A 16,434-nucleotide genomic window follows, 5' to 3' on the forward strand; every position below is an offset into this window, starting at 1 on the left:
AAAGGGAGATGTGGGGAGAAGAGTCCGACACGGCGCAAAGAGCGCGGGCACAGCGGGGGCAGAGTTTGGCACGGCGGGAGGAGCGCGGGCAGAGGGCGAGCCCCGAGAGGCGGCGGGGCCGGGCAGCGCACGTCCCTCCCTCCCTCCCTCGATCGCTCGGTGCCCGGCGGGCTCCCCTCCCTCCCCGCCGGCGCTTGTTTCCGCTCTGGCTGCCACCAATGGCACAAAAAGCCGCAGCTGAAGCGGGGCCCCCTTCGCCTTTTCATCCGCACGCCGAGAGCGCTGGCGTCGCCCCGGCAACCCGCGGCCACGTGACCAGCACCTGCTCCGCTGGCCGGCGGCCACCGAGCGCTGCCATCTGCTTCCCTCAATCAGCGCCCGCCCGCTCCGGCACCTGCGCGGCCGCGGCACGGGAACCCCGCCGCACACACACCGGCTTTCAGCAAATCGCCGCCAGACCGCTTCCAAAAACACCGGCTAAAAACCGAGCGCCAAACAGCGACAAAGCAAAACAAACACAAAGCGCCGCTTTACGCGTTTCTCCAACTTGTTTAAATGGAAGGTGAAGATCGCCGCCAGGTGAAGCGCGCTGACGGCCCGGCGCTTTCCCCCCCCTGACCCCCGTAAATCGGAGCGGGGTGCGCAATTAAAGCTCAGCCGTCGTGCCGTGCCCCCGGTGCACGGCCGCCTGTGAATAACAGGCTTAAAGCCGGGAAGAATAGCGTGGGCTAGGCGGGGTAAAACAGCGGCCGGCTGAAAGGCCGGGCAGCGCTAACGAGGGCCGCCGACACACCGACCGCGCCGCGCTCCCGGCCGGCCGGGCGCAGACAAAGAGCCCGGCGCTGCGGGCAGGTCCGCCCGACGCGGGTTCCGCTCTGGCCTCCGAGAGACCTTTCTCTCTCCCAGCCACGACTGCTTCATGACCTGTATCTACCCCGAGCCGTGCGCCTCGCTGTACACAGGCACTCGGCAACGGAGACGCGGTCGAAGCGATTCGGACAAAGTTTCAAATCACTTCCCTTTCCAGACCAGTTAAAAACGCACACGTGAAAGACAGACCAGCTTGCAGAGAACAAAGCCCGTGTACAGCTCCACCGGGAATTTTAAGTCCTAAATTCAGCAACAGAATTGCTCTTTTTAAATGCAGAGCTACAACTTCTTTGAAGGAAAGGGGGGGAAAAAGTGAAGTAGAAATAGAACAGCACCACCCCTCTAAACGCAGGGACACACTGCTTCCCAATTCATCACACACGCAGGAGCTTCATCTGGCCAGTGAGAGCATCAGCTTCCTTGCATTGCCAGCAACTGCTCTTCATCTTCCCATGGAGCCAGTGTGATTTGTTCCTGACAATTGAATGTACCCACTGTTGACTCAGCCTTTGCACTTTCCAGCAGACCACACTCGGGCCATCCAGGAACAGCATTACCCTGGAACAGAATTACCAGTCCACGTGAAGAACAGGCAAGTACTCAGACTGTTCTCAGAGACTGCCATTAGGACTCCCTGTCAGTGCTCAACACTGGGTGCACATGATTAGTACTTTCCAAGTCTGGCAACAAAGAAGGTAAACTGTAACATACCTTTTTAGACAACTATCTCTCATATTTGTTTTTACACATGTATGAATGCAAAATTTAGCCAAGGCCCACTAGTGACAAGGTAAATGTTCAGTCCCAAAACAAGAACTATAAACCTAAGACAAACTGGAGCAGTATTTGCCACACACAAAACTTTTAAGTATTTAAAAACTGCCAGTTAAACTCATTCCTCAATTCAAGTGATATAAATACAGACATTTCAGATTAGATGTTTTACAATCTTGCTGTCCAACATCACTTTCTGGTTTCATCCTCTTACCCACAAGGACTGCACACCATACTGACCCAAAGGGGATCAGTATGAAGACAACCTGCAGAAGGTCAAACAAGCAAAAAACATGAAGAAAAAGAGGTTGAATAGGAAAACAGTAAGTAGGACAATTAAAAAGAGAGCTTGATTTACAATTTGAGAACAATATCCAAACTCCGACAAGGTGTTTTGTGTCAGCTCAGCAGCCCCCAAGAGAGCTAGATGAAGCTCCAGAAACTTCATCTATGGGCAAACCATCTGACTCAAAAATGATCCCAAAATCATGACATGCTTAGCCCGTATGTTTACCCTGCGTAACTACTTCACCTGATCAACTGATAGATCTGCTTATTAGTATAATTTCTGACAACTATCATGACTTAGATGATGTTTTTTTCTATAATTCTATGATCTAAAGGAAGTCAGATTCATTACAATTTTTATTTTACCATTTGGGAACATTGTCCTGTAACAGATTAATGATTGGAACCTAGCTTAGACAAACTTTACACATTCACTGTGGAGCATAAAAAACATTGAAAAACAACCCCATCTTCTCAAAATGTCAGAGATGTGAGACACTTTACTTCCTTGCCCAAGGAAAACAATTATTTTTTAAAGCTCCTACTGTAATCAAAACTTCTATTAAAATCAGTTTTTACATATCACAAAAGTAGCAAAGACAGTAAACAACAAGGTTTTTTCCAGCCTGAAAAGTCAGACAAATTACTAAAAAGCTTTGATAACAGTGAAGCCTACAAGGCCTGCCCTGCAGCACAAGCAAAGGTAAATATCAGGCAGCTGGGCTGGTTCAAAAGGGAGATGAGGACAGGTGTGAACAGGAACAGCCTCAACGGACACATGCATGGAAATCTCGCATGATTTCCTGTTCTCTCCCAAAGGCAGCCCCTTCCTGCCTTGCTCAGGATGATCTGACCTTGGGAGTGGAAACTACCACCACTGCCTCGGGACCTCTCTTCCTGTCCTACAGCTCCCCAGGGTGCTGTGTCCTGCCGTCTGCTCCGCTCCCCCACGCAGCAGCCTCTTCCCACTTCCGTGGCCAGGAGCCATCCTCTTTCCGATACAACAAACAGCCAAACCATGCGCCAAAAAAGCTCTTCTCCACCTCCCTCTAAAAACTTTAATTATGCTCATGCTTAGCACTCCCCTTGTAAGCAACAACACACTCTCTACGCTGTGTCCCAGGCTGCTGCTCAGCGTGTGGGGAAGATGAAGCTTTCCCTACCACAGGGAGGGAAGGAAGCAGATAAGAGCAGCCCTGCAAAGCACAGCACACTGCCTTGAGGAGACGGCACAAGGCAAGAGCTCCTGCAAATAGCTGCCATTTGGCCCTTGCAAATAGTTACTGTTCCTGCCACCATAATCGGTGGCCAGTCTCTAGGGTTTGATAGGAAGTGGCAGGAGAGAGATCAGCTGTGCTGCAGCGTGATCTTCTCAAACAGGTGGTCCTCATCTCCTCCAGGGACAGGCACAGGAGGAACAGACATCTGAGCCATGACTTTGCAATTCAGTAGGATTACTTGCCTTTCCCTGTCCCTCTACTTTTGGAAAAATCTGCCTGCTTTGCATGTGCCTGAAGCTGGCTTCATAAAGTTTAGAGCCCACATAATACTCAGCACTCACCCAATTTATTGAAAACCTTCACTTGTGAGCCGAGGTTAATCTACATTTTGCTTTCAGACTTGACTAGTTTGGTCCACAAAAATTTGTTTGCCAGTGTTATGTTTTTTAGCCATCACTATATTTGTCTTTCAGTATTGGTAGGATAGGGCTAATATCCATTAAAAGTGTAATAGTATACTATTAATGTGTGATGTTTCTTTCACTTTGCAGTGTAATATACTAGCAGCCCATTTGGGCTTTTTTTTTTTTCTTTTTGAGATCCCATAATACAATTCAAACCACCATTAAACAAATCTGTTTTCCAATCTGACTTATCCCTCACATGAAGGTGCATTTCAGTGAGGTAGGCTGCTCATTTTGTCACAACTTGCACCAAAGATAACAGATGTGAAGGACAGAGTTTCAGAGGTTTTGTTTTTATTTGTTACATAAAAGGATTATACTTTTAGTTGAAATTGGAACCAAAATAACTGGGTTATGAGCTATATTAAATTACAAAATGGTTAAGATAATTAAACATCACATTTTTTCATCCATGTGTATGCTCTAATACAGTCTGTGTCAAACTTAACTATTAAGGACTTGTTATGCTTGATGTAAAAAATATTGCTCTTCAATAAATATGTAACTTTATTTACCTTAATTTTATATGATTGCAAAACTCTTCTATTGAAGCTGATCATCTTACTCAGGAATGAGGACCATTAGTCACACACAGCATTTTTAGATTTCTAAACCACACTATTCCTTTCAATGCTTAGAAGCAAAATACTGAACAATATAAGCCGTAGCTGTAAAGACATGCCAGACACTAACTTTATAAAAATATTTCACTTCTACATAATCATCTATAATCTGTATTAACATACATTAATCTCACTCATCTAAGTTACTGTACTTTCTCATTTCTGGAGTTAGTGCTGCTGAAATACTGTGACTTATATGATTTGGACTGTTGATTTATTTAAAAACCTTGATTCAGTGATCTGTCACTGGACAGGTTCCCCAGTCGTCTTTGATGTTGCCAAAGTTTCTTTCACTGATTTAAAATTCTTTGGCAGCATAGGATCCCCACACAGTCTATGGGTTCTTCAAAGAAGCTTAATATTGAAGCTGACAAGACCACAAAATGAGAACAACCTTGTTTTCAGGAGAGCATTTGGTAACAAGAGACACAAGCCCATTACAGCAAAAATAGGACTTCCTCCACACCCCTGAGCAAGCATAAGGAACACCGAATGCTCTTGCTGTTGCTCCAAACATGTTTCTCTCAAAGGTAATACAACAGAGCTTAGTACTTACTAGAATACAGTAAGTCACCTAGCCAGCCAGGGACAAGAGTCATTGCATGGGAAAGCAGATAAAGACTCTCCTACAAACACAATTAAGCAAACAGTGTTTAGTTCCTTCAGAGGAAGCACTGCTCCTTTAATCTGCACTGCATGTTCCAAGATTTAGAGAAGATGAGCACAGAGGTATTAGGATCGAGTGGACAGGACAGACCAGCTCTGAACGCTATGTCCAGACCATCAGCCATGGGTGTTTTTGAGGCAAAAACAAGACTTTTTTATCAAACAAGACTTCAATGTTGTCAATTATGAAGTCCTGCAGTAAACAGTTTTTTACTTTTGGCAGCAAAAATCTGGGAAATGCTCGGTAACATTTATGATGTAGCCTGGTCAGCCTTTAAACCTGTGAGTCTAGGGAACTGGAGTACCTGTCTTTAGAGGAAAGTCTGAGGAAGCTTTGCTTGTTTAGCCTGGAGATGACTGGGAAGAAATCTTACCAATGCATACAAGTATCTTAAGGATGGGTGTGGAAACAGTGAGGCCAGACACTGCTCAGAGGTGCCCACTGACAGGACATGGGAGAGTGGGTACAAACTGAAACACAGGAAGTTCCATCTGTCTAGAAAGAAAAACTTTACAGTGAGCACTGGAACAGGCTACCCACAGGGGCTGTGGAGTCTCCTTCTCTGGAGATACTAAAAACCTGCCTGGATGGACCTCATGCAACCTGCTACAGGTGAGCCTGCTTTAGCAAGGGCGTTGAACTATATAATCTCTAGGGGCCCCTTTCAACCCCAACCATTTTCGGATTCTATGAAAAGGCTACTTTAGCTGATACAGCACTTTCATTCCAAAAAGATATACTGGATGATATATAACTTAAGAGATTTTCTAAGCTGTGAATTGTTGCTGTGTATGTAAACCAAATCCTTAGGACAGTCTGGTACACAGCCAAAGTAAATGCTGCAATAGGGATAGGCTGATCAACTGTAATTTACTGATCAGTTAATATAACCTGTGCACAACAACAGTTGATTTTACAAGCCAGTATTTATAAATTCTTCAGGAAACATCATCTCTGCTAGTACAGAAACTTTTCTGTCTTGCTAAAGCATCAAATAACATCTTACTGCCCATCTTCATTTAGCTATAGAGCTGTACCAAACCTAACCAATAAATAGTCAGTCTTGTAGAATATATGCAAAGCTGATTCATTAAGTGCAATTTTTAAACCCTAATACAAATGGATTTTGCAAACTGATTTGGATTAACCAAGTCTGGCTGTGCTTCCATCTGGAAGTTATATTTTATAACTCTAGCCACATCTTGAAAAACAGATTCAGATGTTTGGAACAAATTCAGAACAGTTGTAAGAAATTCTGGGTACAAATGAAAAAAAATATTGAGCTTTAATGTCTCTGTGGTCTCAGTTTTCTTCCAAGTAGGCATTTATAACCACGGTGTTTAGGGACTTGAGGGACAAGGAAAGAATCTGTGTTATTACCTATGACATATTTACTCATGTGTAATGACAGTTTATTCTTTCTCGTACTACTCTGTAACGTTTTAAGCCTATCCTGATAAAGGTACATGACGCTGAATGGCAAGTTAAGAAACATGGTTAAAAATCTGGTCTAGCCACAAAGATCTTCTGCTAGGAAAGTTGTTTTTACATGAAACAGGAAAATGAATATCATCCCTACAGTGAGGACACATCAATATCCATATAAAAATGCCTTTTTAACAGCAGAGCTTAGAGCCCATGAGTTATGTTAGTATAAAAGTGTCTGTAAGGGTTGCACAGCATACAACAACATGAAGTACCTAACTTCTTTATTTAGGTAAAAACAGCATCAAACCATTTTATTCCCAGCCTTCATCTCTGAAACCCTACATTAATATTGAAGCAGTTCAGTTTCTTAACATAAAAACCACACACAAAAACAGATGAGCATTAGAGGACAAAGAGTTACTTTTGAAATTTAACACATCCAGAAACTTTTCTGCGTTTAAAGGAAAAACTAACCTTCTGCCTTTCCAGCTTGCTTAAAATAACTGCAAAGCCATAAACAGGAAAGTCAAGCAAGAGAAATGTGCCCAAGCTTCTCAAAAACATGATGTTGTAGATGGTACAAGGCAAATGACAAAACAAGATTTCCTCTCCACCCACGCCATTTAGCACAGATGCTCTAGAAATCCCACAAACACACTGTTTTTCTCTTATTGCATATATAAGTTTCTTGACTTACCTAGCCTTTTTGCTGGTCTTGGGTTTTGGCGTGGTATTTTTTGCTTTCTTTTCCTTTGGCTCTTTAGGGGTCTTAGGGACTTTGGGGGTCTTGGGTTCCTTCTTTTCCTTGGGTTCTTTAGGATCCTTCGGTTCTTTTTTTGCCTTGGGCTTTTTCTTTTTCTTCTTGTCTTCTTGGGAGCAATCCACTGAGTTTCTGCTTAGATTCTGGCTGTCAAGTCCCCCAGGAAAGTCTTCCTTACCAAAACCTTTACTGGGACCTTCTGCAGCAATGTGATTGTTTTTCTTTTTCTTTTTCTTTTGCTGTGGCTGCGGCTCAATTGACGGCAGATAATCATCACTTTTCACTAGCTGGGTATTCGGTCCACTAACCTGAGTCATATCCGGCACTGGTTTCTCTAAAAAGGGTTCCGATGGAGAATGCTGAGAGAGATAAATAGAAATAAAATTGGAGATCTGCAATTTTGATTTCTAAAACTTTGCTCTTTTGGAGCATGAGGTAATAGAGGGAGAAAATATTATGCACAAGATTAACTTACTAACAAGAGTCAGTATATCTGAAACACTGTGAAGTAATACAGTAACGAAAAAAGCTTTTTGCAGTCAGAACTGTAACAAAATGACCAGAGATTCTTGTTATATCAGGGGTAAAATTATTCTAAAGGTTGTATAAAGTGGAAATATAGAAAATATTTAGTCTTCAACATGTCAATGCAAAATAAAATCAATTGTTGTTTCACACATTTCAAAATAGTTGTAAGCTGCACTGGAATTTTGTCCTTTGGGAAAAAATTGTTAAAGTTGGTTTCTAGATATTTGAAGGAGAATAAAAGTGTATTCACAGGCTATATTGATAAAAAATCAATTAAGGCAATTTACATTGGCTCATCTGTAACAGGAGGTATTTTGATCAGCAAGTGAAGGATTAAGCCACTAGAAAATGTAATACAAGGTTATGTTTTATGTCCAAGATCCACTGCTTCCAGCTTGGACTCGAAACAGATTTGTTGCTGCTCCAGACTGGACAGAGAACTACAGTAAGTGCTTATGAATCTGCATAAACATCCTATTTCAAAGTCTCTGTAGTGTATCAGGTTTACACTAAACTTACAAACTACAGGAAAACCTATATATAATTACACAAATGTTAAATACCTAGACTAAAATATACTGAATATATTGACAACTATTTTCACTTCAATCAATGGTTCTGTTCTGCACAAAGATCTATGAGTCTGCAGTCAAAAGATATCTAAGCTCTACCATGACTCTGCAGCATATCAAAGCTCTGACCAGCTTCTCCTTGCCTGCCCATGGTTATAAATGCAGGACGAAAATGCTTTTCTAGGAGAAAAGTAACAGCATGACACTGTACTGATGCCTTTCTTGCACCTACATATATGGTCAGATCATTTTACCCCCTGCTTCCTCTCTGTTTCTCCTCCTTTTCTGTTCCCTAAAAATTACATCAGGATACCTCTAGGTGGATTAATCATGGTATAAAAGGACAGCTATTTGAGATACTTGATTTGTTGAACTGCGGAGAAGAAAAGTTAATAACAAATAAGAATTTTACTTCTACGAAAAGTAGTGCCAGTGTAACTGTAATGTTCTTTGCATTTCCTTTTCTCCAATTTTTTTTTTCCAATGACACTTGCTGAAAAGTGGCAAGCATGCAAATGAATGGCTACAAAACCAATCCCTGAGCATAAGGAGGACCGATGGGCATACACAGATAATCTACTTCAGCCACCTAGATCTAAATAGAAATGTACTTAATTTAGGAAACAAAATTCTTGACCATATTACATGAGAATGTGAATGCATGTCTATATTTCCAAATATATTAATACCATTTTCTGAATGTAAACAAACTGAACCAGTGCAGTCCTAACTACTGCCATTTCTTCACAGTAACATAAACCCACTGTGCAACAAACACACTGACATACTTAGAAGCAAAAGGACCTAGGTTCTCAGGAAGATAAGAAAGAATGATGTCTGAGAGAGGTCTGAATGGTACATGCTACACACTACAGCTCTTTGTGGAAGAGACACAACAAGAGGGAAGGCCTGAGTGACAGTCTGATGGTCTGCATCTCTTGGATTTACCAAGGACTTCTAAGGATGACTTCTGCTTGTTTCTGTCCTCCACATGTTTATTAAGATCCTTTTTAGAGCAACAGGATCTAAGTTGCAGTGGAAATGCAGCTCTAATGAAAACCCCATGCACTCATTGCATTAGCACTGCATCAGTCAGCCCCACTTCAAGACCACCTCATGCTAGGCATCGTGAAGTATGAATCAACACCTGCTCTAGAAATCTGTAGGCATCCCCGGCACATACAGCTCCGTGCTGGCAAGTTCACAAAAACTGGGTATCTCTATAGAAAACACTATCCCACAGGGTCAGTGGTAACAATGAGTTCTGCAGTCCAATTACACATTATATAAAATGGAGAACTTTCAAAATGTTCTGATTGGTTGTGAATTTGGTTGAATGAATTAAGTGTCTCAGATTTGTTATATGACACATAAGAAAACAGCCTTTTCTTTACCTTGGACTGTTATGTGCTTGTCTAACCATTATTTTTAGGCAGGAGAATACAGGTACATTACTGAGATCATCTGTAAGTACTTCTTATCCCTGAGTTCTCAGAGCAGCACGTTTAACATTTTGCAAGATAGTCAATACATTTCTGCCTTATCTGCCATTTTGTATCTCATGCATCCTGAATTTTTGCAGAAATTCCAAGTACAAGTTTCACCAATTTTTTCACTACCATACTCAATCCCGTTTTACAATACTGCTCACCTGCTATATATAACACATAAGAACTTCAGGGTTTTCTTTCCATTATTTCTAGATATTGCATTGAGTAAGTACCTTGAATTTGGCACTACTTTATTAGTTTGCCATATTAAGAGAGACTTTTACAATTACCTAGAAGTTTATGTATAAGGCACAACTTTCTAGGACAGGTCAGAATCAGTAGTTTTATTTTTTTTCCTCTTATGGATGTGAAACTGCCAAGCCAACAAATATAACAAACCACAAGAAATCCAGTAATGGCATGTATATTTAATTTTACAAAATTTTAAACGTTGCAAGTTCATTGATGGTATGACCATCACTGAAATCAATATTATATTTTATAAATGCTTCAGTATTCAAAAAAAACAAAAACAAACAAACAACAAAAAAAAAAACCAAAAAAAGAATCCTTGCTGCCTTAGTAAGACTTGTGGGCTGTTTTTGTTTGTTTAAGTTTGAACAATAACTTTCAGCAGAGTCATAAGCAAATCTGAAAGCAAAGCTTTCCAATCTCCACAACAGCAGTGTCAACCCTTCATGACTTGACATTTGCAGTTTTAATATAAGGTCTGGCCAGAAGGCAAGGCCCTGAGAATGGCAGCGATTGCTGCCACACTGTAGCACCTTGTGAAATTTCAGATTTTTACTTTTCACAAACCTTATCCACAAGATTAATTTTCAGGCTCTAAAACAACTAAAGACTATACATTAGACTAAAACATTATGCCTGAAACAAATACTAAAAAAACCCCAAACTTACTGCCTTTTATTTAAAGGATCAAGTTGTGTGCATTACCAAGTATAATAATACTATGGTTTTGGTTCATACAATTCAGAATCTCCAGAATATTGCATCTGCAAAAAGACAATTCTGCCTTAATTAGGCTTCGTAGGCTGTATTTGCTATTACTTGAAAATACATTACTTTTGCCACGTGCCACTCCCCTTGCAGTTTGGCACATTTTGTAATCCACTTATACATTATTTTCTAAATTATAGCACTCTCTCAAAGAAAGAGCTGTGAATACTTTTCTTTTTCTAGGAAGTCTGTGGCTGTACGTCTGCAATATGCTAAAACCGTTTATCCCTAACTGACAACCCCACATTGCTCCCTAGTGTGAAGCTGTGTAGAAGCAGCACAAATCTACTGAGAAGAGACTGGAAGCAGCTTGAAAGATGCATTTTCTTACCCCAAACCAGTTGTCTGCTCTTTCTTAAGTATGGAGAAAAGGAAGAACAACAGACTTTCACTATAAATATTAGTTTAAGCCTACCACAGGGAATTATTTCAAATAGTTCTACTTCTTTAAATCTAGAAAAGATTAGCTCTAGTTACAGGGTCACAATTTCTAGTGAAAGAACCCCATTTTCCATTTACAGAATTTAAAAAAAAAAATATATATAGCAAATTTTTATCAAAAGACTGAAAAAATTATCTGCATATTTCACAGAAATTGCTTCTCCTGCTGCTTTTAGTAGTAACAAAGCCATAATTTAGTATGTTTGTACAGAATTTAATCTTCCATGGGAAAGAAACCAGTAGAGATTAAACACAAATAGCTATTCATCCTATTTGATATTGTAGCAGAATTATTTTTGGTATTATTTGAAATAAGGTGAAAAAGGTGCTCAAAAATATTGGTGTGTTTACTAGACCCACATCTCTTTAAATCTTTTAGAGAAAAGCTGTTTTTGTAAACATTTAACAAAGAACAGATGGCCTGTTTTAATCATGTGAAAAAACCTGGAGCTCACATTAATACTCCTACCAGCGACTACTGGGGCTAGTCACCTCCCTAACCAGCAGCATGGCACAGTCTTCAGTAATTCCATTTAATTTTACAATAGACATTTTCTCATCAGTTCCCACTGCTCGACAGTTAATCAATGCTATTAACATGCAATATCACAATGCAGGACACTCCTAAAGATTGCAGCTTATTAGAGAAAAACAGAGATTCTTCAAGAACTCCAAAGTGTTAAAACAATTTGTGGCACAACAGGCTATACAGCATTGTCAGTAAGAGCCAACAACACCCAAGGAAATAGAAAATGAAAATACTATTACAGAAATAGAATTGTTGGATTCTAGACTGCAAAATTTCTGGAACTCAAATCTATTTTTGAGCTTCCAAACAGGTATAAACAAGATTTGAAAAATTAAACCAATTTGCCTGTGTTTCACAGCTGCTTACACTTATAGAGTGTAAGCTCATTCTCCCCAGCCCAAAGCACAGAGAGCTGTCTCAAACTAGGCCTGTTTCATGAAGTGGCAAGATGGACAAGATGTAGGATTAATCCAGTGAGGGTGAGTGGCAGGAAGGGAGGTTAAGGAGGAGAGTTTTTCTGTTGCTTGAACAAGGACTGAACCACAATCAACTGTAGTGAAAGAAGCTGAGTGTCGCTCCCCTAACAGAGCAGCAACTTAAACCAGTATTGAGCTTTAGAAAATATGAAGCAAGAGCAGCAAAATATGTGATGTGACTCAGCTAACTTTGTGAAATTTAAACATCAGCACCAAACAACAAACAATTTTTAAAATCCCAACTTTTTACCAGGACTACACTTTCATTTCCCTCATGGGTATTATTTCCATATTCCATGGTCTTTTCCATATTTAAATAAAGAGCTACAAGAACAACGCTTCCTTTAAGTTTTCTTGAATGTTGGTTTACTAAGTCATCTAACAGTACAGCAAGTGCTCAGTCAGTCCCAACTGACTTCAAAATACAAACCACTTTGGTAAGATCTCCATACAATGGATAATTTCACTTTAGGTAAATCATTGCAGAATATTCTCAACTGCAAGCATGTTCAATTATCACCCTCATTCTGGAAAAGTTAAAATAGCAACCTGTGAAAATTCCTTGAAAACTGAACACACACTACAGCATGCTTCCAGCAGCAGCTCTACCTAATGCCAGTGATCATTCATTTTGAATTTGTATCCTTCCTGATGGGACAGCCCAAAAGGTGTTAAAAGCCATCACATAACCAAATTGCTCCATGATTCTTCCTTTCAAAGGTTAATGACAGGATTCACCCTCCCTCTGGATTATTTAGAATGAACTACTCATCTTGACTAATTTGGGAAGTTTCTGAGTCATGTCTCTATACATTGCTTTGTTCCTGCAATTCTCAACTGTCTTATGAATACTTTCAGCATTAGGCCTCTCTTAGTGCTGTCTCAGTGTGAAACATGCGTCACCCTTTCTAGGCCTCCATAAATGCTTTCCTGACATTGTCCATAGGCAGAGCTCACATATCAGTAAAAACCTTAAGAGTAAACAGGAATCAACACCATCACCAAAACTCCAGCCAAATGCCAGTACCTACATTTAGCAAAAGCTGTACAGTATTTTTTCTACACTAGTCGAAGTTCAGAAACATCCTCCCCAAGACTACATTCACACCTGCAATTGTTTCAAAAATGTTTTACTGATCAGTTTCTTCTCCTTTATTGTGAATGATGATCCCTTCCCTTTTCTGTGAAACTACTACCTTGAAGATGTGTATGTTTCTTTTACTGTACTATATGAAAATACTTAATATTAAAATATTTTGGGGAACGTGATTCTGTTTAGAAATAACTGGTATCTCAGTAATTCAGACCCCTCCTAAGATAATTGTAGTTCCAAAGTGACAACTGGGATTTATAAACCAACAAGCACTGTCAGTGTTCTCTGCAATAAAGAGAAGGACATCATAGAACGTGAGAATGAAAGTCTATTTTGCAAACAGGCTTGAAAAGAATCTAAATTTCTTGACATATCTATTCAGAACACAGATGAAAGTGTATAGAAAATAGAAGTTCTAGTAATAACTTTCTAGCAAGAAAAAACTATTGTGCATGAAAAAAGTTAATGTTTTAGCAAAGTGCTGCTGCAATACCATTTTCTTTCTTAATCAAGTCTTATGAGAAAACAGAATAATCTAAGACTATTCTAAGTCATCCTGCTCTGTTACTGCTCCTGGAAACCTGCTTGTAATTGTACTGGTTTTAACAAGTTATAACTTGCTGATCCAAAGTTTTTTTAAAAACTGAATAAAAAAAAAAGTAATTCTGATGCCAACACCATCCTAACAGTGGAGTGGAAGTGATTAAAACCAACCTTAGTGCCCTCTGCTACTACTGTAAAACTGCTACAATTTCTGATTTGGTGGAGCTGAAAATACCACCAAATAACAGTATTTGGAGGAATAAAAACATGCTATGCAAAATACAGTTTCTTAATTGAGTCTCAGTACAGCTACAGTAATAGAATTATTTATTTACTCGTTGTGTACTCTGTGAAGAAACACAGATTACAAAAGGTGAATTATACTAATGCTGCCATCCAAAAGCAAATATCCCATTATAATTTTAAGCAATTATATGTAGTGTTTTGTGTTTACAGAAAAAGTGAGACATATTACTAAACTATGGAATATCAGCCAGTGCAATGAGTGCTGACAATTTGTTCATAGCTCAAGAAACAACTAAGTTGTCCCATAAGAGATGTCCTAGGTTGCTGTCCAGTGATCAGAATTGATCAGAATCAGTGTTGACCAGGCAGTTGCCACCCCTACAGTAATGAAGCACGCATGCTCCAAATTTCCTCTACATGTAAGACATTGCAACAGCTTCCACAAGGATTGTATGTAATTGGTGATGTGATGGTCAATAAGACAAATGTTTTATTAATACTTATTTTGCTAGAGGTTACTTTGCAATATAGACTGACTTAGCAGTATAAGTCACCCCTAATGCAAGCAGGGCAGGTCCCAAGTATTACAAACAGCAGCCTGACTCTCTACTCTCTATCATCACTATGTAGACTGGTTGAGGACTCATGACTTTGGCAAGTTTTTACTAGCTCTAGCTGCAGAGACACATAACAAAGGGTGGGACAATTAGGTACTGAATTCTACTGGTGAAAGCTTATTGCTCATGTTGACAGCTTGTCCACCTCAAGTCTGCCCTCTGTGCCTGGCCATAGTAAAAGGAAACTTCACTTTGTGTGTGCTCCACTATCAAGCAGAAGATGTGCCAGAACATGCCAACATGTTTTACCACAGAAGTTGTTGACTGTCAGACTTGAGGATCTTAAAGGTCTTTTCCAACCTTAATGGTTCTTTGATTCTGCCATGTAACATTTGTATTTAAAAATGCGTGCATTCTCTTTGTGAAGTTATGTCTGAAGTTATTCCCAGGCACAGCTATCAAGATACCTAGTGTTTACAAGAGAATTCCTTGGATTAGAGAATATCCAGGAGATTTACCAACAATCTTTTCCAACCCCTCTAAGACAAGACTGGATCATCACCAGGCAAGATAGGGAAGTCACAGAATGTGTCAGGATGAGTCTCCAGAAAATCTAGTACACTACTTCAAATTCTCCAGTAAAGGGGTTATATAGGGGAAGAAACATCTGCACATACTCAACCAAAACAGTAATAATTAAACTGCTATTATTAAATAAATTAGCATTCCTAAAGACAACTCTAACATTTTAGCCTATATACAGGCTGAATTGTTGCTCTTGGGCTTGCTTCTACATCCCCACAGCCCCTTTGCTTCACTGTGAAAGCAAAGCAGTTCCTCCAAAACAGTCAAATGCAAATACCCTCTTTCTCTCAGGCACAGCCATGCTTTGGAATCCAAGGTCCTGAGGGGAGAGACAAAACTGCACTGCCCTGTACATGCAGCCTTGTCTCTCCACCGGCCGAATTCTCTCCATTCACCTACTGAAGGTCAAATGCATGGAGCTCCATCCTCTCTGAAGAGTAACCTGTTCCTACATCACATTGTATTGCTATCACCATAGTTTATGATACTCTGGTACCAACTATGATTTCCACTAAACACCCTGTTCCCTACCCAGAAAAAGAAAATGCAACAAAACAGTCCTGGATGACTTGGTATATTAAGCACTTAGGGCCAGCCCACAGTAATGAAACAATAAATGTCCTCTAAAACTTTGCTTTTCAAACTACAGAAGACTAAAGTTACTCAGAGAGCCATTTTCAGAGGGACCTTAAATAAATCATATCTATTCATATCAATAATCTTTCTGTTATCAAATTTAAATCACAGTGACATGCAGCACATGGCACCAGGTTTATGAGAAAATCAAAAACAAGCATACGTGGCACAAGCGCTGTTTCTTCTGACCACAGGCAACTGAAAAGGTTCCATCTGTGTTTTCACTGCTGCAAGTAATAGTTGCAGTAATAGCATTACACACCACAGCAAGAGCGTTTTTATTCTGGTTTTTTTTCCCACCCCTTCTAACACCCAAGAATTACAAGAAAACTTATTTAACAGACTATAAATGTAAAAAATATAAGGTGATGAGTAATAAGATACTATATTGTATGTTTACTTGATAAATACATACTATCAAAAAAATTAAAATACAAGGTGTATGTGTTAAGTCAGAAGCAATACTTCTTTTTTGATTTGCCAAACCTCTAACAAAGTATTCTTTATCTGAATTCAGAATAAGTGCACTTCAAATTCTTCTTATTTATAATTTAAAAATTTACTTTAGTCTAAGGGAAGAACAACTATAGAGAGAAGAGCAGTATGATTGGGGTAGGTTTTTTC

At 39.8% G+C, this 16,434-nt stretch overlaps 1 protein-coding gene across 9 annotated transcripts in view; it reads right to left on the reverse strand.

Annotated features, from left to right (window-relative positions):
* The window catches only part of CHD7 (chromodomain helicase DNA binding protein 7), a 132,504-nt gene that overhangs the window by 51,995 nt on the left and 64,075 nt on the right, over nucleotides 1–16,434 (reverse strand). For 6 of the 9 annotated variants that reach the window (XM_021555652.2, XM_021555654.2, XM_021555647.2 and 3 more), the window contains one exon: nucleotides 7,032–7,453. In XM_021555652.2, the coding sequence (XP_021411327.2) occupies nucleotides 7,032–7,453 (422 nt within the window). Of the gene's footprint in view, nucleotides 1–7,031; nucleotides 7,454–7,569; nucleotides 7,640–8,293; nucleotides 9,919–16,434 lie in introns of those variants that run through there. The other 3 variants (XM_021555657.3, XM_021555656.3, XM_021555655.3) reach the window with 3 other exon arrangements.

Source organism: Lonchura striata, chromosome 1 (genome assembly GCF_046129695.1).
Source record: "Lonchura striata isolate bLonStr1 chromosome 1, bLonStr1.mat, whole genome shotgun sequence".
Lineage (NCBI taxonomy): Eukaryota > Metazoa > Chordata > Aves > Passeriformes > Estrildidae > Lonchura > Lonchura striata.